At 41.7% G+C, this 26,668-nt stretch overlaps 1 protein-coding gene across 5 annotated transcripts in view; it reads left to right on the forward strand.

Moving 5' to 3' along the window:
- LOC121094535 (toll interacting protein) overlaps positions 1 to 26,668 on the forward strand; it is a 66,655-nt gene that overhangs the window by 30,032 nt on the left and 9,955 nt on the right. For 2 of the 5 annotated variants that reach the window (XM_040608262.1, XM_040608263.1), the window contains 5 exons: positions 5,106 to 5,210; positions 19,025 to 19,174; positions 23,067 to 23,249; positions 24,347 to 24,499; positions 25,155 to 25,245. In XM_040608262.1, coding sequence (XP_040464196.1) covers positions 19,136 to 19,174; positions 23,067 to 23,249; positions 24,347 to 24,499; positions 25,155 to 25,245 — 466 coding nt within the window. In that variant the 5' untranslated portion in view covers positions 5,106 to 5,210; positions 19,025 to 19,135. Of the gene's footprint in view, positions 1 to 5,105; positions 5,211 to 9,398; positions 9,551 to 10,107; positions 10,205 to 19,024; positions 19,175 to 23,066; positions 23,250 to 24,346; positions 24,500 to 25,154; positions 25,246 to 26,668 lie in introns of those variants that run through there. The other 3 variants (XM_040608259.1, XM_040608260.1, XM_040608264.1) reach the window with 3 other exon arrangements.

Here is a 26,668-nt window from a genome sequence, read left to right on the forward strand (position 1 = left end):
CAATGGGAGAGTCTTCCTAACAGTTTTGTCTGACCCTGTCCTCTGTGCAGTAAATACTCAAGTGTACCTTGCCATCAAATCTTGTTAAACCACTGTTGCATTTACTATGCTGTTTTATACCAATAAACATATTGCTGCTTGTCTCTTACGAGAAACTTCAGAGGCTTCTGTAGGAGCCAACAGCAGCATTGCAGCTTGCAAGTGCATTTACAGTATAAAATTGTTACTTCAAATGACATATAAATACGTGGTGAATTCTACTCAGATGGAAAACAAATCTCTGTTGCTGATAAACTGTTTCAATAGCAGTATTTACAGGCCATACAAAATTAAGGTTGTTCTGTTAAACCAGGGATAAAGAACCAAAATGAGACCAAAAAAAATCACATATGCAGCACTGTCCTTTCTACAATTTGCAATCTTCGTGAATGATGTATAGAGGGCTCAGATAATCCTATGATGGTTCTGTCTTTCCCATCTTTATTTTAGGGGGGGGGAGGGAAGAAAGAAAATTATGTGCTTGGTTGTCACAAAGAAAAAGCAAAGTCATATTTTTAATGCACATATTTTTCATGTTCTGAATATAGCTGTAGGGCTGAATTCCTGCAGGGAAAATGGGCACAATTACAGTCAGGTGACGCCACCTTTGCATTGAAGACACCATATGTGCCAGAAGGTTTTACACAATGCTGTAAGCATCAGAAGGGAAGCTGAGCAAGAAGTGACTTGAAACAGGTATGTGAGCGTATGTGTTATACAAACACATTACATGTGTGTTATACAGACTTTTGCTTTCTTTAGAGTTTATTAAAACTTCAGTTAAAACCACAGTTACAGCAGCAACTCATTGCTTTTAAACAGCAGTCTTCTTAGCCTGAAAACTTTACATACAGAGATAATGAGAACTAGCTTTTTCTTACCTGCCTTATTTCATTTTCACTCTTTGATTTGATTCATTACCTTTCCTGGCATTCATTCTTTCCATATGTATTCTAGCGGACAACTTGAGGTATACATGAGGTGTCATGAGAGTTCATATGCACACATACTTGGGCAGTTATCCTAACTATAAGACCACTGTATGTCAACAAGTTAGTGATGTATGGAACAGTTAACCTGAGAAGGTGAAGGCTTCTTATTTGGGCCTGTGGTGTGCTGCACAGATCCTCTGGCCCCAGGGGAAACCTAACCTGCTTATTGTAATGAAGGAGCCTGTTGGCAGCTCCCATGTGGCACCAGTGATTACACCACCTGTGTGTCCTGTATCTTAAAACACACTTCAACACATTTCAATTTTTCTGCATTTTTCTCCAGCCTTTTAGAAGATAGAAAGGAACGAAGTACACTGTCTTTTAAGTATTGGGTTTGTAATTTCTTCCTGTAAATTACGGTATGTATATTACATATTGCAGTAAGTGCTGAAGACCATGATCAAAAGGACCTTTTGTGCTAAGCACTCTGTGTGTGTTCATTGACACGGAGATCCTGCCCTTGAGCATGCAGATTTGTAATGCACAACAGGTGTGTTAGTATCGCCTGTTTGGGAGTGGAGAGGCAGTGTGGCAAGATCAAATTATTGAGATCACAGAGCCTATGGAAACTGATCCTAGATCTTTAACGAGTCTAACAAGATGAGTATTGCTTTTGCGCTTAAAGCAATTAGCTTTAAACACAAGACCAATACCTCATCAGAAGTCTCCCTTGTAGGGAGAAAATTAATTTTCTTCTTCACTCAGATACTTGTGTACTGAACACTAAGGTGACACCTAATGATCAGTGAGCAGAAGTAGGAGCTGGGAAGTGTTTGATGTGTTTAGCTACAAACTAGACTCATCCAGTCTAGATGTTTGAGAACTCTGAAGCGACAGGTGACTCACTATCTAGTTGGTTTTCCTCAGCACTGTCTCTAGTCCCCTAAGAACTTTGAGGTTGTTGGCAGAAACCTGCTACAAAGTTGCCAAATGTGCTGCATTTTCAGAGGCACTGCGCTCCTGCAGCTTCTGTTGACTTCCCTGAGGCTGAGGGAAGGCAGCTCTGCAAAGCAAAACCACTGTCCCTCGCTGGGCAGAGCTCCAGGCTCTCTTTGTAGGTTGGTCATGACTTTAAAGGAGGCTGAGGATTTGACCACAAGGAAACCAGAGCCAGTATGTACAAGAATCCTATCACTGCATGCACCAAGTGTATTTCTGTGCAATTTACCCTGTTCCCCATAGCCTCTCACATTCAGCAAGAAAAGCTCTGGAGGAATGATGGAAATAGTAAATCAGGCTATGGTATTATTTGAAAATAATCTTTTTCCAAAGGGAATAACAGGCTAGGGACTTTCAAGAAGGTGGGACTTTAGAGCTGACAAGTGTATCTAGCATGTTGATGTGGTAATGAAATTAGTTCTGCACTGTTTGGTAAACAGCAAACTTCCTTGCAAGGTTTGTGATTAAACATCTAACAGAAAATAATGATTTTCTTGCAGGCATTTAGGCACAGGGAGAGCCAACCAGATAAAGAACCTGCTAAATATTAGAATTGAAAGCCACTATAATCATAGAATCCTCATACTATTCACTGTTAATTATGAAAACTAATAGCTACAAAATTGAAGTACCCAGTGGGAGACAGTATGACACTGAACTTGCAGAATTCCTTCCCCCTTCAGTCCCTCTACACAGGCAAAAAATTGGTGCCTATTCTGTAAAAAACAGCAGTTAGAGGAGAGAGATGGCATATTGATTTGCCTCTGTATCTTGTTATTGAGGAGGAGCAACAAATTAGCTAAATTATGAAGGAGAAAAACTGTGTTTTGCTGCATATAAGCAAAGATTTCTATAATGAAATACATTAAGTAAACAGAAGAGCAGTTTGCTTGCCTGGGGATGGAGTGGGAGAGAAAGACTTTCTGCCCATTACTATGAGTGTGGGGAATTGTACTTTACCTGAACCAGTGGGAAATGTTTGTTATGTTAAGCAGAGATTCACAGTTGCACTACTTGTGCCTACACAAAATACTAGATCAAATGAGAAATGTATGAGCAAATCGAGTATGCAGTATTTGGAAGAAATCTGAAAGAAATTTGGGCTTGTTAGCATTACTCTAAAATAATATCCTCAACTTCCTGAAGGAAGTTGTTCCTTCTTCCTGTGTTATTTCACTTATTTTTCATTGTTTCACTCCTTCCGTGTCTTGGTTTGTATTTTGGTGATGGGAGATCTGGTGAGTGGACAACAGCAATTCCTTCATTTTTCTATATATACTTGTTTTCTCAGGAAAAAAAAATAGAAAAAGAGAAAAGAGGAGAAGAAAAGAGCAAATAAAAAATGGAACAACTATATGGAGAATCTAACAGCATATTAGTGAGATTCCTACAGTATCTGCTCACAGACTGGCATGATGCTGGGTACAAATACAGGTATAACAACTGAGAACACTGCACATCCTCCTTCTGTGAGACTAGAATGCCAAAATCTAAATTGCCTTAGTTTTTATCTTCAAATAACAACTTCTGAATTCTGTCTTTTTAAAAATGAGGCAGCAGGGAATTCTCCTACTTGAAAAATAATCTAGATAAAAAAGGATAATCTGATTCAATAAAAAAGATGTGAAGATTTAATTTGCTAGACTTCCTCTCTAGAGAAGAGAGCAGCTTCTTTTTAAATAAACAAGCATGTTGATTTATGCCCAATTACTGTGGGTAGGTGGTTTTGCCAATCAAACATAACAGGTATACGTTGTAGAACAACTTGAGGAGTTGTTGAGAGCATGCAACTCAATAAAAACAAACAGGTCACCACACTTAAGTAAGAATAATGAACTGCAAAAGCACAAGGCAAGGAAGAACAAGCTAAGTAACAGCATGGCAGAAAAAGATTTGGATGTTAACATAGATCATAAGCTGAACAGGAGTAAACAATGTTACGCTGCTGTAAAAAAGGCAAACCCTTGTTGCAATTTATAGCCAATGTTACAACCTACAAACCATTTAGTAATTCTTCAGCTCTCCTTGGAGCTGTCTGTGCCCCAGCTGGAATGCTGTGTCCAATTTTGGGTACTTCAAGGAAGGTATGGTCCTGTTTGAATAAAAAGAGAGGAAGACAACAATTATCAGGCTTCATAAAAGTATACTTAGAGGTGAAGGCTGAAGGTATTGGGTTCAGTTTAGACTGGCATTTGTCTGAACAGCTGAGCTTCATAGAAAAGAAAACTAAGAGGTAAAACAACAGCGGTTTGCAATACATAAAAAGTATTTTCAGTGAGAGGAACAAGCTGTTTTCTGTGCCTGTAGTGGACAGGGCAGACATTTTGCTCTCATAACTGTTTGCTCATCTCCTTTGAAGTGCTGTCTGGAAATTGAAGTGTTATCCAAATAACAGTAAATACAGTTTTTGCACTGCTACAGTTTTCCTGGTGCATTAAAAATGCACTTAAGAAATACAATTCAGGAAAAGCATGGTGGAACTGGAGAAAAGGGAAAAAATCATAGGAGATTGCGCTTCTCCTCTGAAGCAGCTGCTGTCTGAAATTGTTTTCAAAGAACCTTCTCCTCACCTCTGTGCTGAGTGAACCTTCAGTAAATCCTGGCACAAGCTTGATTTGAAATGAAATAACTCCCATTTTGGAGTGGACTGTGTGATGAAGATGTAGTTATAAAATAAATACTGATTCAGCTCTAACTTTCAATTTTGTCCTCATTAAGTTGCTCAACCAGGTGTTGAAGCCAATAGAATTTGCTTTTCCTCTGTTGGAAAGCTATTTTGAGTGCAGCGTGACTGAACAACAGCCACTTATTAGAGGCTCGGCAGTCCTCTCGGCTTTTCTGCTAGAATCCCCCGCAATTGCTCGAACAACACTTTTGCCAATACTCATCTAGCTCAATCAGTAGCTATAACTCTGGAGTATGAAATTATGCCATAGTTGAGATGGTGGTAAGTTGCCTGCTGTTTAACATCTCTGTTTCATGGCCTGGTGTCGGGAGGGATGCAGTGCTGATTTTGAGCTTCAGTTTGTATGTAGTTCTTTCTCTCTTGTCTGTCCAATTGAATTCCCGTGTAGTTTCAGTGCAGTATGCATCCTGGCTGGAATTCCTGTGTAATGTTGTTGTGTCTTCTTACAGAGTTGCCATGTTTCACGCTGGAGCTATCTTTCCTTCCTGATGAGGGATGTAATCCTCCTGCATCCCAACTGGACTGTGAGGATTAATTAAAGTTTGCACTGCACTGTGAGTACCTTGCATGCTATTGAAGTGGAAATTATTGTTTATTACAGCCAGTCTGAATGCTATCTGGGATTTCCATGTTATTGTTCCAGCTCTGTTGTGCATCACCAAGCTTGAGCTGGTACTGTGAACAAAAGATTAACATTGTGCTCTGTTGCTGTGTGTTTGGTGCTATATCCAGCACCTACATAAGGCCACATACATCCTGAGAAGCTGTGCTCAGCACACTAGGACTCTGAGGGCTTTTCTGTAGCTTGAAGCCTGCAACATCCCTTTCCTTTTTCTGCACTTCTGCTTTGGTATGGGCTGGATCCACAGAGCAGTGGATCCCGTTGGCCTTCTCCACTGTCACCCTTGCTTGCTATTAACCTCAAGCCAGCTTTGGGGGACTGTGTAAGAAATGATGGTAGAATTGGGCTCTGCATTTTGCAAAAGATGCTTTTTCCTATGCAACAGAATTGTATCTTGGTGTGTCATCTAAAGTCCTATGGGGACATGGTGAAAAGGGCTGACCTTGCCTGAGACCCAAGCCAGTGTTACAAGTGATGCGTAGCCATCCCACAATATTCTTGTGTGCTTGTAGCATCTACAAAACTTAACTGAAAACTTGTTTTGCTAGTTCATGGTGAGATCCTTCATTGGTCTCTGCAGGGTCAGATGGATAACTCTGAACTAAACAAATCACAGCCATGATTTTTTTTACTCTGCTTTTATGCACTAGCTTAGTCAGCTTAGTTTAGCTATAAGTGCATTTAAAAAACACATTCCTGTGACTTCGCTGTCTTTATAAGCCATAATAAACAAACAGGGTTTAAATGATGTGGGAACTCCCCAAGTATCATGACAGATACTCATTAGTGACATTAAAAATGGCATAAAATGTAACCACCCAATTCACTTGTGAGCTTTCCCGGGGAAAGAGATCAGCTAACAAACAGTTAAAAGGTCACTTTCTGGCTGAAGGATTCTATCTCACCTAAATAAACTGGGAGGCTTGACCTTCCTAAAGGGGCACGATTTTTAAAGAGGTACAAATGTAGTCCTCTCACGACACTAATTACTGCTGTCTACATCTTTGTAGATCTGACAGGTTAGACCCCAACACTGAGCTGCCAAAATTTAGTTGTTGTCCCATGGAGCGTTGTGTTCCGTCACTCTCCCATAGTATCAGACTTTCCTCAACCTTTCAAGTGTCCCTTCTGGTTTTGTGAACAAGCACAATGTTAATTTGGCAAGAATTCTGCTGTAACTGTTCTTCGGTGAGGACGGCATCCTGTGCATTACTCTCCTCTGTACCATGAGACATCAGTTTCTGGTTTTATGGAGAAAAGCATGGGTGGTGTCTACACTTTCAGATTCTGGAGACGGGCTAGGGAGCAACGCCTATTTGATAACTTCCAAGCAATCACTATATATGGACATATATTTGTTTCTCTCTACACCTCTCCAACCTGCTGTCCAATTTCATTCAGTTTTTACTTAACTTCTTCAGAGATAATAAGCTCTTAGAAATTTCATAAAAATAGGTAGCTGGTTACAGAAAATAAACCATATTAGTGATCCCACCAGGCAAAGGTTTCAGCAAAGGTAATTGTCATCTTTGGCATTTGGCCTCGTATTGAGGAAACAGCATGGAGAGCTCGGAAATGTGTTACCTCTTACCCAGCCAGCAGCTGGGAGCAAGGAGATGAGTTTATAAAAAATGTGAATGGAAAGCTCCAGGTGAAATTTCAGAGACCATGGGGCTTATGACAGATCTGTAGAAGCAAGTTTAATAGAAGATGTGGGAGATGAAAGAGAGCATCAAAGCAAAAGAGAGGATGGAGAGGAGGTGCAAAAGGGGTAGAAGCATTTAGGAAAGAACAGATGAGGCAATGGAAAAGGAGAGATTCTGGGAGGGCCAAATGAAGAACTGGGAAGAACAGAGAAAAGACTGGGAATCAGAATGAAAGACTGATACAGGAGAAACTGACATCTAAATTTTTATTACAAGATAAACGCAATTTATTGTCATTATGGCTTTTTTAATTACCTTTCAACCTTTTTTTAATGATGACCATATGCTGCAAATAACAGGGGTTTATGACTTGTTCTCTCACCTTTCCCATGGCTTACATTCACACTTTAATTACTACATTGACATCAGATGTCTCGCTAATGTTTTTGCACCAGTGCTCCCTATTTGTGATGATACCGCACTTGGGGAAGCAGAACCACCTGTCCCTCCTGGGCGAAGGCTGTTTGCTGTGTCGTGGATGTCCACCAGATGGCAAAGCCGGTATTTTTGTAGCGTTTCCAGGCCACCTTCAGGTACTAATTTACCCTAGGGAGAGTGGGGGCTTGTTTAACAGCAAATCCTTTACTGCATAGTTTAAAAATGGTGATTAAAAATAAGTGTTTAGATTATCTGTGGATTTCCTAGGAATAATAATAAAACAGGAAAATAAAAGAGGCAGTTAGAAAATGGTGGTGCTGTCAGGAAGGCACAACGTTCACTCTAGTCACTGCCTATCTCTGGATGAGCAAAACCTCAGGAATCTCTGTGGCAGTGTTACTACTTTTTTCTGTTGATATAAATTTTATAGGGACAATAATTTTGTCTCATGTCTAACTTCTTTGAGATTGTTGTGATTAGACCAGGTCTTAGAATGAAATCCATGGTAAGTAAAACTACGTAAGTTACTATAAATAACTGCCCATGACTTACCTAAAACTGATTTCCTAGCTTGTTAGACGTAAAAATAACAATGAGGCTTGTTAATGCTCTTTCCCCTCCAACCTGCCCTCATGATGTCAGGATTGTAATTATGGAGATGAGCACTGATCTTCTTCTGTTACCTCTGTGGGTTTTACTTACTGTTTTAACCGTGTTGGCTCAAGAAACAGCTATCATTTAACCATCAAAACTGCTGGATGATTTAGAGTTCATGAAAGAGGCTACATCTGGGTAGCATCTGTTATAAATTAATGTTTGTACAATGCTAACTGTATTGGTACAGAAGGTTCATACAGACAGGGCACATATCTGATACTGTAAGTGCTGAATGTTCTTAATCATGTGGCTTAATTTGACATTGCATTGCCCCTTCATACAGAGTACTGTCTCTGCTGAAAGGCTTATACAAGGGGCAGTGAAAAAAATCTAGTCCCTGTAGCTTCGTCCAAGCAGCTTAACCCCTTCTCCCTGCAAAGAAAAAAAACCCAAACAACCTACATCAAAAGGCTCTTTAAAGACTTAAACTAAAAAATACACCCAACCCCCCCCAAAAGAAACAAAGGGGAGGAATTTACCCTTCTTTTTAAAGAAAAAAAAACCCCAACATGTCTTTTCAGGTTTGGTTTCTTTTCTGGTGGCAGGAACAAGGGAAGGATGATGTGCTGCTTTAATGGTTTTGTAGGCTGACCTGAATTCTGCTTCCAGCAGAGGAGCGTGGGCAGGGGTGCGGGGCGCTGCAGCCCTTCTCTTCTGCTGGCTATTGGCGTTCAGCTGGTTCAGGGGCTCCCCATCACTCCTGTCGGCAGTACGTGTTTTTCTGAGTATCAAGACACAAGTAAAAAGACGAGGCTGTTCCTGCTGCAAGTAGGTGCTAGGGTAGTGGGGGAAAAAAAGCTAGTGCTAAATTTGGAGCGTTCCGAATTGCACTGTTCTATTTCCAGCTGCCAAAATCTACACTAGAATTTTAATTAAGGGCTAAATTCATACAGCAGATCCTAACAACAGGAAAGAGTTATGTTATTTAAATAGGCTTTGAAATGATCAAATTTTATCTCCCAGAGCAGCACAGGGATGAACATGAAAGCTGCTTTTGTCCGTGCGGGCAGGGCCGCGCTGGCTGCAGCGCTGGCTGAGCTGCGGGGCGGGGCGGGCAGCGCATGGCGAGCGGCCCTGCCAGGCACCCGCTGCTCCCGCGGGCCGAACCGGGGTGGGGGGACCCCGCGGACCCCGGGCCAAGCCGGGGCCGCCGGCCGCAGCCCCGAGGTGCCGGCTCCTGGCCAGCGCCGCGGCGCCCCCCAGCGTCAGCGGGCCGCGCCGCACCGCCGTGCCGGCAGGGCAGAAGGGCGCGTGCGCGGGAGCCGCCCCGCTCGGGGGTCGCTACGCGCATGCGCGGGGGGACCTGCCCGCGGCGCCCGCCCCGTCCCTGCGCGCCTGCGCACGGCGCGGCCCTGGAACCCGCCAGAAGGGGCGGGGCCGGGTCAGCTGACGCGGCGGCAGCGCTGAGTGACGGCTGGCGGCGGCCGCGGAGCCCCGGCGGCGCGGCGGCCTGGCGGGGCGGCAGGAGGGGTCTGGGCCCGAGCCCGAGCGAGCCGCTATGGCCACCACCGTCACCACTCAGCGGGGCCCGGTGAGTGCCGCGGCGGGCGAAGGTTCCCCTTCGCTCCTGTGACTGCGCGGCGCCGGGCCGGTGAGGCGAGGCCCGGCTGGGGCTGCGCTGGGCTTCGGCCCCGGCCCCGCTCCCCTCGGGCCGGTGCTGCGGCGCCGCTCGGCGGGGGCGGGCTCGCCCTGCTCGTGTCCCGCCCGCCGCGCGGTGGAGCGGAGCGAGCGCTCGGCGCTTGCCCGGGATGCGGGGGCGGGGGCGGGAGAGCTGCCTGCCTGCCTGCCTGCCTGCCTGCCTGCCTGCTGCTCCTCCGCCTGGCGGAGAGCCGCCGGGGAAGGGGGCGGCAGCCGCTCCTGCGGGGTGGGGGCGGCTCTCTGCCCACCCTTTGTCCGCGGCCTTCCGAAGGGTTGGGCGGCTTAAGCCTACCCACAGCTGAACCGCTGCGGAGCGGGGCAGAGCTCTGCGCCCTCAGGGGCCGGCGGGGCGCGCAGAGGCCGCCGCCCCCGAAGCGGTCACACGCCGGCGGGCCCGCGGTGCCGGGGTGGGTGCTGCCCCGGGCTAATCCTGCCCCACGGAGGGGTGCGTGCTGCGGTGTAACATCAGCCCTCCGCTGCTGTGCTGTCCCTGTCCCCTGCTCTGGAAGGGTCTGGTAGTCCTTGGCAAGCGGAGGTGGCTCTGCAGGTGAAATAAGGTTTCTTAAACAATTTAAACGACTAGAAGCAGCAGGGTTTGCGTGTGCGCCTGTGCAGCCTCGGTGAAGCACCACAGCACTGAGTTATTAAACTGCTGATCTTGGAAAACCGCATCGCTGTTTGGTGCTATCTCCTGGCAGTAACACTACACGATCATCGATTTAATTCCTTAACGTGCCTTATTTGTCCCGTCTTCCAGAACAGATTCCTTTTATAAGGATTGTGGTAATAGTTGTGGCGTTGGAAGAAAAGTTTTAAGTGGAGGATTAATGTAATAAAGTTTTTTGTTGTCTCTTGATGGTGTCACGAGAAGACGCCAGCGGCTGGCCCCAGAGGTCCTGTGCAGCGCTGGGGGTGCTGGCACCCAGGTAGGATTCTGTCAGAGTGTACCAGGTTTTACTCAAAATAATATAAATTTCTGGAAAACGGTCAGAGTTTGTTTAAAAGTAATTTCACTTATAGTTAGTCTTGGGTTTGTTGGGAGGAGATGGGGGAGACTGAGGGAATTGATGTGGGAGCAGGGACAGAAGGGACGGGTAACCAAGTGGTTTGGACAGAAGGGACGGGTAACCAAGTGGTTTGGACAGAAGGGACGGGTAACCAAGTGGTTTGGCACAAGTGGGACAGGAGGCCTGGCCGCAGTCTGGGTTTGCGGGAAGGTGAAACTGCAGATATTTCTCTCTCTGCGATGTAGTGGCATTTCTTTTTGAGAGAAGTTTTACTTGCCTATGGTGCTAAGCACCTTGTTGGTATTCAGTGATGTACTTTGAATATCTGCTTGGTTTAGGTTGATGAAATATTCTTCCTGGGCTAAGATTTTAGAATCTTCTTGGACATGGCTACAATCTTACAAGATGTTTGAAAATAATAACTGCCTAGCCTTTCTGAAATGTTTTAAAGAACCTATATCACAACACTTGGAATGTTACTCTTCTAGATGTCTTATTTTAGAATTAACCAGGTGCTCCTGTATAAGCTCTTGGCAGTCTTTTGTTACTTAAAATTGATTTGAGTCTGACAAGAGGAAAGGCATATGATGATTTATCTTGTACAACTTTGGCTTTTTGGTTTTAATTTTTTTGGGTTTTTTTCCTGTATGTTCCTACCATTGTTGTGCACTCTTTTCTTCCTTGTCTTAACCGCTTTAGAGATTGGAGTATTTTTCAAATGACTTAATAAATTTTGCAGTATTAAGCTGCCATTCACAGGTCAGGATGTTGATAGGTTACATGCCAGCCTTTCTTAATTCTCTCTAGAGAAGATAGAATTCTACTTGTTTTTATATATACAGCTGCGTTACAAATGAATAGCCACTAAACGGTGCTAAAGGATTGGGAAACATTTTCTCTTTAGTGCTGGAGAGAACAGTTCTGTCCCTTTCTGTTTGAACAGGTGAGAAAACATTCAAGGTTGTTTTGTGCAGGTAAGAAAATAAAGTATGCTGCTATACTGTTGCCAGTCTTGTTCTTACACCTGTGCTTTCCGGTTTATGATGATGCTTATTTGGTGAATAATTAAAATTTCTGTTTGCTGTTAAGTTTTTCAGAAGAAACAGAACTGGAATTCACCCTGTCTGTTACTGGTAAATATTCTGCTAGAATACAGATTTCTCTGGCTGTTTTCGGGATGTTATGGAATCAGTGTGTTTCCACATTTTGTGATCTTTTGAGGACAGACTTGAAATCTAAACTGTGGCTGAATGTATAAGGGCTGCTAAATGATATATTTTTCCAAGTGAGAGTTACTAATAATTGGTTTGATCAGGCTTCAGGTTAAATCTGAGACACCAAAACCTTGTATTTGTGATTCCTTAGCTAGCTAAGCAAATCCAAAATTAGTATCTGTGATTATTGACCATGCTGGCAAGTAGGTCAGATCCACCAAAATTAGATCAAGTACCAAACTAGGACTACCTGGATCTCTGCTCCTAATTTCCCTAATAATCACTGCTCAGATGATTGGAAATCTTCTAATGGCCAGGCTATATTTATAATGACTTCTCTCATCTTGTCCTAATACTGTCATTTAACTATGTTAGTTTTGTTGTCTCTGGTATTACTGGAAGTTTTGTCGCGACTCTTCAGAACTTAGTTATCTTTTTCTGAACAAAGGTGGTGAAGAAGCAATTCCTGTTTGTATTGTCCAGTACTGATACATGTTACGCTGTCACACAAGCAATTTTGAATACAAAGTTCTATAACCAGAATAATTGTGTTGATAATTTCGGGTATAATTGAATATTTTATTAGATATTTTGTTTCTTACTAGAATGTGGATATATGTAGTATTAAAATCTTGGTCTATGAATATGGAAATCTCATTAAGACACATTGTTGCAATCATTTCAGATTCCAGAAGTTGTTCAAAAAGTTGAGGGAGTAAGATGAAATTGAGTGTTTCTAAGCAAAATGTGAATTAATTTTTAAGTGCTGTGATCTGGTCTCTGGAGCATGTTCCTTTGACAGAAAATGTTGAGGGCAGCATTGATGATGCTTTGAAGTTCTTGCTTTCTACCAGGTAAAAGTACTACCTTAAGACACTAAGTGACTTGTTTTCTGTTGCATTCAATGACATTTTCTTGTAACTAGGACTTGAAGGAAAGAAAGATTTGTACTGGTATGTTTAGTAGTAGAGTAGAAAAAAACAGAAGTCTGTTCCTGGAATTGATGGCAATTATCCTTCTTCTTAATGATAATCCCAATATGAATTTGGGGTTTTCCTTGTTTTGAGCTGTTTCTGTGGCTTTTCCCGATGTTATTCCTGTTACCTTGAGTGCAGTCCAAATGCATGAAACTCAAATATGCTATAAATGCTTCTTGAATTTCAGATGTCTTATGGACACTCACTCTATCTGTAATTTTTAACGTCTGTTTATATACAGTAGTTCCTGCCATGCTCGGCAAGATTTCAGAATTATTGTTTTAGTGAAGAAAGGAATCTCTTTTGATTATAATCAAATGGTTCATATTGATTTCTTCTTCAGTAAAACCAAACTTTCTTTATTAACAGTGATGCTTTTGCACGGTGGAATGTATTTTGCAAATATTTAAATGTTAGTGTCTTGGACTAATTTAGATGTGCTGGGAAAATCCAGAGGCAGCAGCTAGTGGCAAAATACTTGGTTGGCAGTAAATACAGGTGGTGTACTAGGGGGAAAGGGAAAATCCTATTAAGGTTGATGACTGTAGGATCATAAAGTCTTTACAGGTAGGCATATAGAAACAACAGAAGCAACAAAATAGATGGAAATTTTCTGGCAACAGGAAAAATCATAAGAACAGGAAAAGTGTCTGGTACCTTGCAGTACCTGACACATTTTTTGGGATGTTTAAAAAAAGAAAAACAAAACAACACTAAGAAAGCCCAAACGTAGAACCAAACAGCAGAAATCCGTAAATGTAGTAAACTTAATTGCTGTTATTTGTTTCTTTGTCCATCTCTAAATGGAAATGCTGATGTAGAGCCTTTGAGTACAGTTCTACAGGAGTATAACCAGATGTGTCATGCTATAACATGAGTTAGGTAGAATCCTAGAACAGTTCAGGGTAGAAGGGATGCCAGGAGTCCGTGTTGTCCCACCTTCTTCTAAAAACATGGTCAATTTTTAATTTGGGCCAGGTTGCTCAGGGTTTTTTCTGGCAGGTTCTTCAAAATCTCTAAGGTGAGAGTTTTTGCAGTCTTGCTGGGCAGTTTGTTCCTTGCTGTGGTTGCCCCTGCAATTAATTTCTTTTCCCTCCTTATTTAATGGCAAACATCCCCTGTTTCAGTTTGACAGCTGAAGTCTCCTTTCTTCTTGCCTTGCATCTCAGAAGAGAACCTGGCTCTGTTTTCTTAATGACCTTCTCATAGATACTGGAAGCAAGGTGCATCCCAGGTTTCTTCTACTCTAAACAAATCCTCAGCCTGTCCTCACAAGTCTTGCGCTACAGCCCTTTTCATGGGCCATCCTGGTGGATCTTTGCTGGGCTTACTCAAGTTTATCATTTTTCATGTACTACTGGCCCCCAAATGGGTTGCATTGTTGCAGATGTGGTCTAATGAGTGCCGAGCAAAGGGAAACAATTGCTTTCCTCAGCCTGCTGGCTAGGCTTCTGTGGATGTAGTGTAGTATGCTGTTAGGCTTCATTGTTGTGAGCGTGCTCTGCTCATTCATGTTCAGCTTGCTCTGCACAAGGATCTGCATGTTTCCCTCTGTAGAGCTGCACCCCTGCCAGTTGTTCTTTAGCCTGTGCTGGTGCCAGGGATTTTTCTGGCCAAAGTACAGGACTTTGCACTTGCTGAATTTCATGGAATTCCTGCCACTGATTTTTTTCTGTCTCTCTGGTTGTTGGTCCTGTCCTGAAGTATACCGGTCATTCCCCTGCCCCAATTTTGGTGTTGTCCTCAAAACTGATAAAGGTACATTCTGTCTTCACCTCTGGTTACTGATAAGGAAAAATATTAGACACATAAGTTAGTCTCAGCACAGACCTCTGAGAAGCTTTGCTTTTAATCCACCTCCGGCATCATTAACCACTGAACTTGTAACTTCTGAGCTCAGCAACCCAGCCAGTTTTTTCATCCGTATTGTTCACCAATTCTATTAATTTTATTGTATAAGGCAGCTGGAGTAATCGGGCTTTTTTTCTTTTCAAAGCCTTGGCAAGGGCTGGCCATTCCTACTCCCTGCTCTTTTCCTCATGTGTCTAGAAATGGCTTCCAGAAGTATTTGCTCTATGATTTTCTTAGCGACCGAAGTGAAGCTGCCCTGTCTGTGCTTCCTCAGGTCATCCTTGCCCTTTTGAAAGCTGGGTATGAGACCTGTCTGTCTCCAGTCATAGGGAGCTTCCTCTAATCTCCATGACCTTTTAAAGATGAGAGAGACTAGCCTTAAAAAATATCAGCTAGCTCTTTCAGGACTTCTGGGTGCGTCCTATCTGGTGCCGATTTTTCATTTGGTGTGCAAAACATAGAATGATGGTTCAAAATTCCTGCTCGTTCACTCACTTGTTCTTACTTAGTGAAACCATTTAAAGGAGAATGGTTGGAACTTTTCTGAGTAGCTAGGTGTTTAAAGCTCTTTAACATGAAACTTGTTTAAACCTAGTATTAGAGTTTCTTGGTAATTGTTAGTGTGGAAACCTTATTTACAGTTCCCTGAGTGTGCTTGCCATGGCACAAGGTTTGGTAAGTCAGGGTGCTTGTGGTTGTCTGGGGCTGTGTGTTCCCTTTCCCTCCCTGATGTATGTACTGGTACTCACATGATCAGTGGGCGAGGTAAGGGTCCTGATGACTTCCCTTTATCTCCAACATTTGTTTCATTGTCTTCTGTCAGCCCTCTGCACTAATGCACTTTAAAATTGCCTTGGCACCATTTAATGTTTTGCGAGAAATGAGGGTGAAAACAGGAAGGTAAGACTGAGACAGCCCAGTCCTAAATGAGCTTGAATAGCTGTGGAACATCACGCTGCCTTCAGTCTGAAGGAGTTGAGATGCAGCTTTTATACCTGCAGTGTGTCACTTCGAAGATTCTCAAAAGTAGCCCTTAGGTGGTTGTAGCAGATAGGAAGGGCAATGTTATTGTGGTTTTAGATAATTCATATTTTTGAAAGGCAGTGCTTGAAAGTTCCAGTAAAATTCAAATCTTATATTGAATACTTCTTTTTTGTTCTACAGCTAATGGCAGAGCAGGTTTGAATTTCATGCTATTTCTTAAAAGTTGTTACAGTGAGAGAAGTGCATTTGATGGGTGTTGAGTAGGATCAGTGATACAGGCTTGCCATTTAGGTTCTCCTGGCTTTAAAAACAAAAACTGTGGCTGAACTCTAGTTATGTAACTGTGTATTTTTGATTCAAGTTTGGAGGTGGCAGTTATGTGCCTGCTTTTAAATGCTTCGAGGAAGACAAATTAGCCTGTTTTCTTTACAGATAAAAAGATGGCACACTACTGGTATGTCTCCATCAATATGGAATGAACTGATAATTAGCATAAGACCTTACTGAGTTGTGTATTTTCCTCAATAAGCACCTATCACCGGGACTTGTGTACCAGATCTCGGTCAGAGCTGAACGTTCAAGGTGGGAGCGTATGGATCTCCTGTTCCCTGCTCTTCCTTTTGGAGGGGTTTACCACTTGGATCTTTTGAGGACTTAATTACACCAGCTGTTTTCAGTTTCTCTGTGTGTGCTTTGCAGTTCCAGAGTTACAAGGTAGCTTTGGTTGAGGTACATGAATCACTTAGCTTAGATGCTGTAAGAAAACTTTGGTCTCCGTTACAGATCTTTTTTGTCCCTTTTGGACCCCAGTATAGAGACTAGTTTATATATTTTATTTTGCAGCAGTATTTGGGTGACTTAACAATGTTAGAGTTCTGTTGTGAATGAGTTAAGCTTTCCAATCTCCATGTTAAGATGGTGGAAACGTGACGTGTGCTATCCTGTTTTCTGAGAAGTTGACAAGAGGGAGCTTGCACATGCGGGAATGTGATTTCAGGGCTGCAGGCACCACTTCTGACTGTGGGAAATCTTCATGATGCTTACTCTTAGAGATGTTGATAATAGCAGATTTGAAACTTCCTAGAGGTCAGGGGCTGGAGGGGACCTGCTGTGTTGTAAATGGCACTGCCTTGCTAATTCTAGTGCCATTCCAAGTCTTTTGTAAATGGATTATGTTTTATTGTAAAACTTATTTTTTTATAATGTGTATTCTACTGAGAAGGCTGTTACAAGACCCTGTCTAATTTCCAGCCTAACTTAATTAGATAAACTTTCTTTTAATGTCAGTGCTATCTTTTAGCTTAGTTTTCTCCTTCTCCACACCTGGTTCCCCCCTTCCCCCCCCCCCCCCCCCCCCTTCTTAAAACTTAAACTACTTAAGATCTTAATTGCAAAATCTTAAGATGCTTGTAAGCAAGACTGGTTCCCGCTTCTCCCTCCCAGTAGCCTAGCAGCAGGCATTCAGTACTTCCTTAGCTTTTCTGATAAACTTCCTTTCTGGCATGTAACACCTACTGTTGCCAGGATCCTGAGGCTCTCAGCAATAGTCACATACAATGTGATTTGGCAAGAGCTGCAGTTCCTGTCTCCAAGATGCAATCTTTACATGCAAGTGCTGTCTGATCTTCAAAAGCTATGTCCTAGAGGCCTGTTAACGTCTTAAATTATGTTCTGTAGGCTTGCATCTGCTGGAACACAATTGAGTAATCCTGCCTGGGATTGCAACATAAGCAATTGCACTGTCTTTTTGTCTTGATGCAGCGGACAGGTCTGTATTAAATATGTAAGCAACTCTATAGACAACAGGAATGACTACAGCGTGATGATAGATTTTATATACCACTTTTAAAATATTTTATTATAGAATGCTTGTTATTTAATGTGATGGTCTCACTAAATGTGTTATTAATAATGTGCACTGAGCATTTAAAAACCTAGAAACAACCCAAGTTGTTGAGTTGACAGGAATAGAATTGACAAGTAATAGGTAGAAACTTCCCCTTCTCTTACCATAAAGCTAACAGAAAATACACAGTGGCTGCTGATTCATATTGGCACAGGTGACTGAATTCCTCTAGTGTGCTTCTGCTTTGAACTTTTCATGATGGTTCTTTCTTGTGATAAACCAGGTTTTGAATTCCTCCATTATTGCTTTGAGTATGGTGGAATTTTGTCCCCAGGGTTTGTTGCAGGCCGGCCATGCTTAACACTGGAAAGCATTAGGGCATCTTTGTTATGTTGAAGAATTCTTGGTTGTTGTCCTGGTTTCAGCTGGGATAGAGTCAGTTTGCTTCCTAGTAGCTGGTACAGTGGTGTGTTTCTGAATTTGGTATGAGTATAAAGTTGGTAGCACACTATTTTATTTTTTTTTATTTTTTTTTTCGCTGCTGCTAAGTAGCGCTTACTTTAGGTCAAGGACTTTTCAGTTCCCTATGCTTTGCCACCGAGGAGGTGCCCAGGAAGCCAGGATGGCTGACGGAACCAGCCAAAGGGCTATTCTGTACCACCGAGCATCACGCGCAGTGTATAGACCGGGGGGAGTTGGCTGGGGACCATTGATCGCTGCTCGGGGACTGGCTGGTGTCGGTTAGCGGGGGCTGAGCATCACTTGTCTGTCTGTCTTGGGTGTAATTTCTCTCTCTTACTGTTGTCTCCCTTTTAATTACTATTATTATATTATTACTGTGTTTTATTTAATTTCAATTATTAAACTGTGCTTATTTCAACCTGCAAGTTTTACCTTTTTTCCGATTCTTCTCCCCATCCTACCAGGGGGTGGGAGTGAGTGAGAGGCTGTGTGGTACTTAGTTGCTGGCTGAGGTTAAACCGTGACAGTTATGTTGAAGAAATGTCCATATGGTTATGGTTCGTAGGAAACATTGTCTTTATGATCTGTCTTGAAGGTGACTGTGAACGTGACTTTTTAAAATGACAACAGTATGCTGTTTTGTCACAGGAATGATTGGATGCAACTTGAGTGATAAGTGAAAGAGCTGGGTGCCATCAGCTGGCTTATGTGAATGGGTTAGAAAACTTGGTAGCTCTGGCTGTTGTATGGACTACTTACATGTTCAGTTGCAGAGCAGCCTTGCTCTGCATGTTGTACGCTTTTCAGAGGATTATGTTGGAATTTCGTGGTTTTGAAACTATGAGAACATTCTCCACATGAGTTGACAGTTTTGTCATTTAACTAGTTCTTTGTTCATGCTGAGAGAACTAGACAAAATTCTGTTGAATGTTTTTGCTAAGCTTTTATTTATGTTCTCTCTTTCCCGTTATGAAATTGGAAGACTGAAGTTTGAAGGGCTTTTTTCTTTTCCTTCTCTTTTTTAAGGTCTATGTTGGTGAACTTCCTCAAGATTTTCTTCGCATTACCCCAACGCAGCAGCAACAGCAGATCCAGCTGGATGCCCAGGCGGCTCAGCAGCTACAGTATGGAGGACCAATGGGTACAGTGGGCAGACTCAGCATCACTGTAGTACAGGTATAAGCAGTACCTTCTTTGTACAATTAAATAATTGTAATTAATTAATACAACTAATTTTTTTGATTGGTGGCTACAAAAATTTGAGTTACTAAGTGACTTTTATATAAGGAATGAGTAATTTTTAAAGACTTTGTAGCTTTGTGTTACTGTACATCAGCATTTTGTCCAGCTTCATGTTTCATAACTGCATGGTGCAGCAATTTCCTGTAAACCTTGCTATTATAGCACACAGAAGGCTTCTTGTAGAAACACTTAATATTGGAAGAACTGGAAATTTTGAGAATATTACAAGAAACTGCAGTTGCCTTACATATTTTTCCTGAAGTGACTGCTCTGTTCCATCCCAGTTTCCTGTAATGCATTTGCTGGTTTTCTTGGGGTTTTTTGCAGGCTTTCTTATTAATCACAAGTGCATAGTCCTAGCTCTTTATTTTCTACCTCCTCTTTTCCCTTGTTATCCTTCTTTCTTCTATTGACAGTACTGTATTAATGCATTCATTATGCATAAGATTTCAGGTTTTGAAACTTGTATGTCTTAGCAAAATTCTGGTTGCCTACATTAACATACCAAGTGTTCTTCATATTGACTTAACACACCACATCTACTTAAAAGTGCTCTTTTCAAGTCATTTTCTAAAAACATACCAACGAGATATTTAGCCTCAAGTTTTGCACCAAGGCTGGAATAATACATGTATGGTTACAGCTTCCATGGTGAGGTCCTTACTGGGGAGCAAACCTATACAGGGTCTCTCAGGAAAAGAGGGACTGATCCTTCCTTTCTATGCGCTTCATTGGTCAGTTTGTTCCTTCACAGCTGATATCCGTCCTTTGCAACCTGGGGTCATGCTTTTTCAAAGTCCATTACTTCGAATGTCTAGACACTTGAACTGCATTCAGTTGCAGCCCTTTTTCTAGTTCTGATGAGTTTCCCAATCTGTGTTCAAAGAGTGTAACACTGGAAGCCTCTTGTGCAACTTTGATCAGCAGAAAAATGTTACCACTTCTAGAGCATAGTAGAAGAAGCTTTAGTATATTTTTTTTTTTTTTTTTTTGCAGAGGTAGGGGTAGATGTTGCAGGTTAAAGCTCAGGCCTATAAGGAAATAAAACATTTATCAAATAACAAGTCCTGTCTCTCTTGACTCTCTAGCAGTTTCTAACAACTTGTATGCTACTCCATAGGTTGTCCATCTTTGGCTGTTTGCTTGGACAGCTTAAAGTGGTTTTTTGTCACGGGATGTTGCTCCAATCAGTATAGATGGTAGAAGTTCCTGTAGCAGATAAAAGGGGCAGACAGTACAGTGTTCAGGAACAAGGTTTGCATCTCACTCTGAGTGGCTGTGTACAGAAACATCCAGATCCCTGTTTGGATGGATGAACTGACGGAGCTGATATTGGTCCTTATCAGGTTCAGTCCTTGTTTATTTTTAGGTGCTTATGCAGATAAGAAAAATCTTTGTTTTGCTTGAAGAATAAAGCCTAACGGCTGTTCATGATGTCATGTCTGTAAGTAACCACTTGTTACAGAATCACAGGATAGTTGAAGTTAGAGGGGACCTCCTGGAGTTTTAGTCCTGGCTTCATCCCATCCCTATCCCACCCTGGCCAGTGCCTTAATCAAGGGTTAAGGAGGATGTTACGTACAAGAAAAGGCTGAGAGAGCTGGGGAACAGGCTGTTGGGGGAATCTACATGAGTAGTCCCCACCATCAGGTATTTGCGAAGACAGCTAGGCTCTTTTCAGTACTATTTAGAAGAAAGGCAAGAGATTGCAGTAAGCACAAATTGAAATATAGCAAACTCTGTTTAAATATATGAAAAAACATTTTACTGTGAGAGTTGTCAGCCGTCAGGACAGGTTGCCCAAAAGTATTGTGAAGCTTCCATCCATAGAGACACTCAGAACTTGCCTGAGCGTTTGATCCAGCTTTGAGTGGGGAGCTTGGGCTAGACATAGTCTAGAGGTTCCAACCAACCTCAGCCATTCTGTGATGGCTTTTGAAGTGAAATCTTCAACTGTATTAGTGGCCCTTTGCTGGACTTGTTCAAGTATGACCGTGTCTTCTACTGGGCAGCCCAGAACTAAAGAGAACAGCACTCCATATATGTTCTCCCCAGTGCTGAGTAGAAGGGATGATTGTCCTTGACCAGCTAGCTGTGCTTGTCCTAGTGCAGCCCAGGATGCTGTCTGTTGTCTTTGCTGCAAGGGTGCATTGCTGGCTTGTTTCCAACTTGGTGTCCGCCAAGACCCCCAGGTGCTTTTCTGCAAAGCTGCTCTTCCACCAGGTAGCCTACAGCCTATAGTTGTACATGCGGTTATTCCTCCTCTGGGCAGAACATTACATTTTCGTTTGTTGAACTTTGTGATTCCTGTCTGTGCACTTCTGCAGCCTGGCCTGGTCCCTCTGAATGGCAGTACAACCTCGAGGTGTCCCAGGAGATAGTCTTCTGTACCTGTCTCGGAGTTCATGGCAAGAAAGCTGTGGGAATCGTGGCTGTGTATTGAGGCATGTGGCATTCTGGATAGGAGATTTACTATGGCTTAGTTAACCTGTGGAACATGAAAAACTGGTTGAAGTCTTTTGTATTTAAATATGTGTTGATAAAGCATATAAAGCAGCATGCCTTAATGCTGTTACTAAAAAAATGGCGGAAGATGAGAAAATATGTTTGGGAAGGTACTTCACTGCTTTTCTTCCTTGCAGATATATAGGAATGGTGGTGAGTTTATCTAAGCACGGTTGATTGCGTCTTTCCTTTTGGTGAAGTTTGATAAACTGGTTAATCTTCATTATAAACTTTTTTATCTTTTATGATTAAACTGCTAGACTTCAGAGTCTAGAGAGTGAGTAACCTAGGTGCCAACCTTCCTACTTTGTTAAGCTCACATTTACAAGAAACTGTTTTGAGGCCTTTCTCACCAGCTCTAACGTATAAATTACTGAACCAGCATGTTCCCTGAAGGCAAAAAGGGCTTTCCAGGCCAGAGCTTCATCCATTGTCACTAAATCGTATGCAAGTCTCAACTGTTCCAGTTCTTTAAATGTTCTGTAGGTAGGAGGCATCCTAGGCACTACGTTTTGTCACTTCTCTTACTATAAAAAGAACTGTAAGCTGCTTAGTACAAGTCAGGGAAGCACCATGTCCAAAAAAGTCTGATTTCTACTTTGCATATAGCTGTGCAGCAGTACTCTGTGCTGTCTTCAAGGCTGTCATCAACTTGGTTTGCTCTATTCCTCTGGTGTTACAGCAGAAGGATCTTGGGTATCTTTTTGATTCTGTACCACATCTCTTTTTACAGTCAGGGAGAACTTGAGTTGCCCACTGAATTAAGTAATATCAAATGCTCACACTGAATTAAGTAAGTTTTTAATCACTTCAGAAAGTATGATCTACTAGATCTTTACCTCAGTTAAACTGCTGTTGCAGTTTGTGCTTTTGTATTGTGTGATATTCTTGAAGCTACTGGATTTCTGTATTTCGTCATTTAAAAGTACTTCAGGGACAGGCTACCTATGGCAGTAAGTTGATTGTATATCGGAGAGCCGATATCTAGACAGAAATTGAAGTTGTTGCCATTTCCTTGTAATCATACAGCTTTTGGTTTGGTATGAAGTAACTAACCTTCAGTTACTTGTGAAGATGTGTATTTTCTACAGCAGTCAAGTTAACTAGAAGTTCCCTTTTCAAGGTCTCCCAGACATTTAGTGGCGTCATTGGCTTATGTTTTAACTCTGAGTGCTGTTTTTCTTGACATTTTCTTTCCTGTTTACCTCATAATTGAATCTAGTCCTTTGTTCAGTGTTTGATTCTCTTTGTGAACTAATATTAATTACCTTCTCAAGTTATGGTTAATATTACATGCTTACAGGCTTTCTTCTTTTTCCAGGCAAAATTGGCAAAGAACTATGGAATGACCCGCATGGATCCATACTGTCGAATACGGCTGGGGTATGCTGTGTATGAAACTCCAACAGCACATAACGGAGCCAAGAACCCCCGCTGGAACAAAGTGATTCAGTGCACTGTTCCCCCGGGTGTGGACTCTTTTTATCTAGAGATATTTGATGAGGTCAGAACTACTATATTTTTCCTTCCTCCCCATCTCCTGTGTTTGGACTGAGGTTTGGGTGAAATCTTGCAAAAAAGGATTGAGTTACCAAAGGCTGTTTCTTAGCTGTGCTGTCTGGGAGATGATAAATTTTTTTCAGAATCCCAACAGCAGCAATCCATAAGGCTTTACTCTTCCCCAGGAATATCAGAGCTGTTACTTTGGTAGCTGATAAGGGGCATTAGCAGGGTTCCGTGCAAAGGAAGAGAAGCAACAATGTCTTGAGTGGTGTTTAAGCTCCTCTTCGCTATCAAAATGCCCTGAAGCCTTATATTCTGTACTGTCCCTATTAAAAATAGCCTGTTTATACAATGCTGTTTTACTCAGAAATTCTTCGGTGTTATTCTAACTCACAAGGAGCTTGGAAGCTTTCCCAAATTCAGAAATGCTGAGAATAAATGTCAAATATAGAGTGTGTGTAGTCACTAGGATTTATTTGCAGAAACTTAAGAGTCTGCAACTGATGCTGAGGTCTGTGGTTTGCCTCTTTTTTTTTGCTGCCTCTCTTACTGTGTGTTAAAACTTGACACTGCAGCAGCTGTGCAGTCATTATGCAAGTGAGGCTTTTGGATGCTATTTCCTGGGCTTGGTTGATGAGTTGAATTGTCTTCTTTCGTGGCTGCAGCAGGAGTGGCAGGAGCAGTACTCATATCTGCTCTTGAATTACTGGAGCTCACAGCCTTTCATAGTGCTGTGAACAGAAGCTGTTTGCATTCATTTAATGGCCTCTAATATGATGTCACTAGATTCACGCAGGCTATGCTGATAAACATATGCTTTATTTCTAGAATTGTTCTGTTCTAGCTTTTCAGTTTCTTATTATTAAATAGCTGCAATCAGTCTATTAATTCCACTTAAGTATTATTCATCCTTGTTGGAAAGGAGATGGCTGCAATATTTACTGATACTTCAGTAGTTTCAAAACTAATAACTTGAAACCAAAATTGATAAAATTAAATAGCATAAAACTGAAGTCAAGAATAATTTTAAGATATTTTTTTTTCCAGTATAATTAAGTTGATAATATGTTTGTTTGTTTTTTTTAAATTATATCCCAGCGGGCATTTTCAATGGATGACCGTATCGCTTGGACACACATTACAATACCTGAGTCTCTGAAACAAGGAAATGTGGAGGATGAATGGTATAGCCTGAGTGGAAGGCAGGGTGATGACAAGGAAGGAATGATAAATCTGGTTATGTCGTATACGGTAAGCTGAGCCTGGAGTGGGAGTAGGAAGGGAGAAAAGCTTCTTGGGTAGTGAGAGGGAGATATTTTAAGGTTGAAGTAGAAGTAGTTCCATAGCACCTTACTGGGTGTTTGTGTGTACTAGTGTTTAAAATAATATATAAAAATTATACTGAACTTTGATTAGCAGTTGAAAATATTAAAGCCAGTAAATACTTTTTGGTTAGGTTGTAAATGGGTATTTATCTGGTTTACCTAAAAAATAATTGAACTAAAATTTGCTTCTAGGACCATTCAGGTTTGCTCTAAGATAAAATTTATGATTAGTATGTTGTGTAGTCAATTCACAAGAATAAGATATGAAAGCTGGTTAAACCTCTGTTTTGAAATAATTGGCTTCAGTGAGGGAATTTGTGAAACTGCTACAGAACGAAAGTTTGACATGATGTGTTTACATTGATTTATGGGCAAATTAATTGCCATTTAAAATGATGGTAGTTCAGTTAATTTGCCAGAGATTTTGCTTAATATAGTTTAGCACTTAGTATAGTCATATTGTAATATTGAACCTGGATTTGCAATGTGACTCTTTGAAAATACTGCTTTAATTGTTTTAATTGCTGGTTTTGCTTTGTTCTATTTCTTGAGTAGTTCTAATCTGTGTTTTCTGTGTCCAGTCTTTGCCAGCTGCCATGATGATGCAGCCGCAGCCAGTGGTCCTGATGCCCACTGTGTATCAGCAGGGAGTTGGATATGTGCCTATAGCAGGTATGTTTTCTTTCTGTGAAGACTCTTAAAACTTCCAGATGAAGGGTTTTGCAGAAATAACTACCAAATTTCTCCTATTTTTTCAGAATGGGAAGGAAGCTATGAGAGATTTGTCCTTAACTGCTTTTCCCATTATATGTTCTTGGGAGGGGAGGAGTGAGTGAATTCGGTGTAGGTCTGCTTTCAGTATTGTACCCTGTTTAAGGGAGCTGTGTCGGTTTGATTGAATGGCTTAAAATGACTATCAAGTTGGAACAAGTAACTTGAAGGCTTCTCTTTTTGAATATTTATTTTAGACTGTCAGGTCACTGAATAATTAAATACCATCAGGCTGCGCTCTAACGTGTGCTCATTTAAACGGTGGCAATCCATGTATGAAACTCTTCAGACATCAGAAAGTGCCCCAGATGACTTGTGCTGTCAGACCTGCAGCTTAAATAGCCCATAAACAGATTGACTCTTCCGTGGTCTTTGAAGGTGCTTTGTTGGAAGCTTGCTACACAGCATGGGGAGCGTGTAGCACAGCGAGTGAAAAATGTTAGGAAGCTGAGATCGTTATGTAAATAATCAAGAAGAGCTAAAGCAGGTATTGTCAGTTCTCTTGGTCTGTGCAGAGTAGGTTTTGGACTTGTATAGAAAGATGTGCTAATTTTGGGTTTGTAACTTTTCTATCAAAAATGAAAAGTTTAAAGTATGTAAATAAGCTTGAATTTGCCCTACTTACATAACTGATAAGTAAAGTTCACTTGGGTTTTTTGTGTCTTTCACTTACAGCTCTTAAAAACTCCAGTTTGCATGGAGATTTATTCAGTTATATGCGTACTTCTTAAATAAAACAAGATACAAATTTACATATTTTGAATTTCTTTGCATACAAGTGCATGAATGAGTGATAAGAGTGTGTGGGACCTAACTGCGGTGCTGGAGGCTGACAACAGTTCTGTTGTGTGAGTTTTTTAAAGACTCAATTTCTGATTGAATTTGAAATTTCATACTCTGTAAAGGACCATACCTCCTGTTTCATTTGTACAGAGCTAAGTTAGAGCAAAACATGGAAAAGTTCGGTTACATACTTCTTTCCTGGATGAAAACATGCAGTTTGCTTCGCTTGAAGTGCTTTTATCCCTATAGCTTAATTCTCAGGATTTAAGTCTTGCTTGCTTTGCCAATGAACTGGTTCCAACTTATGCGTGCTTCCTGAAGTGTGATGCCATTGTGGTAAGCCAGACTTATCTATAGCTTTTCTGTGTTTGAATTAGATACCATACATTTTTTGCTTATAGATTCATTGCATCCCTATATGCTGAAGCAGTTGGTGAACTTCAAACATGCTTAGCTCGTGTATGGTTGAAAGAAAAACAATAGCTGGGGTGGTACATATAGCAATGTAATAAAGGTGCTGTAGAACTTCTTGAACGGATCA

This window comes from Falco naumanni, chromosome 10 (assembly GCF_017639655.2).
Source record: "Falco naumanni isolate bFalNau1 chromosome 10, bFalNau1.pat, whole genome shotgun sequence".
NCBI lineage: Eukaryota > Metazoa > Chordata > Aves > Falconiformes > Falconidae > Falco > Falco naumanni.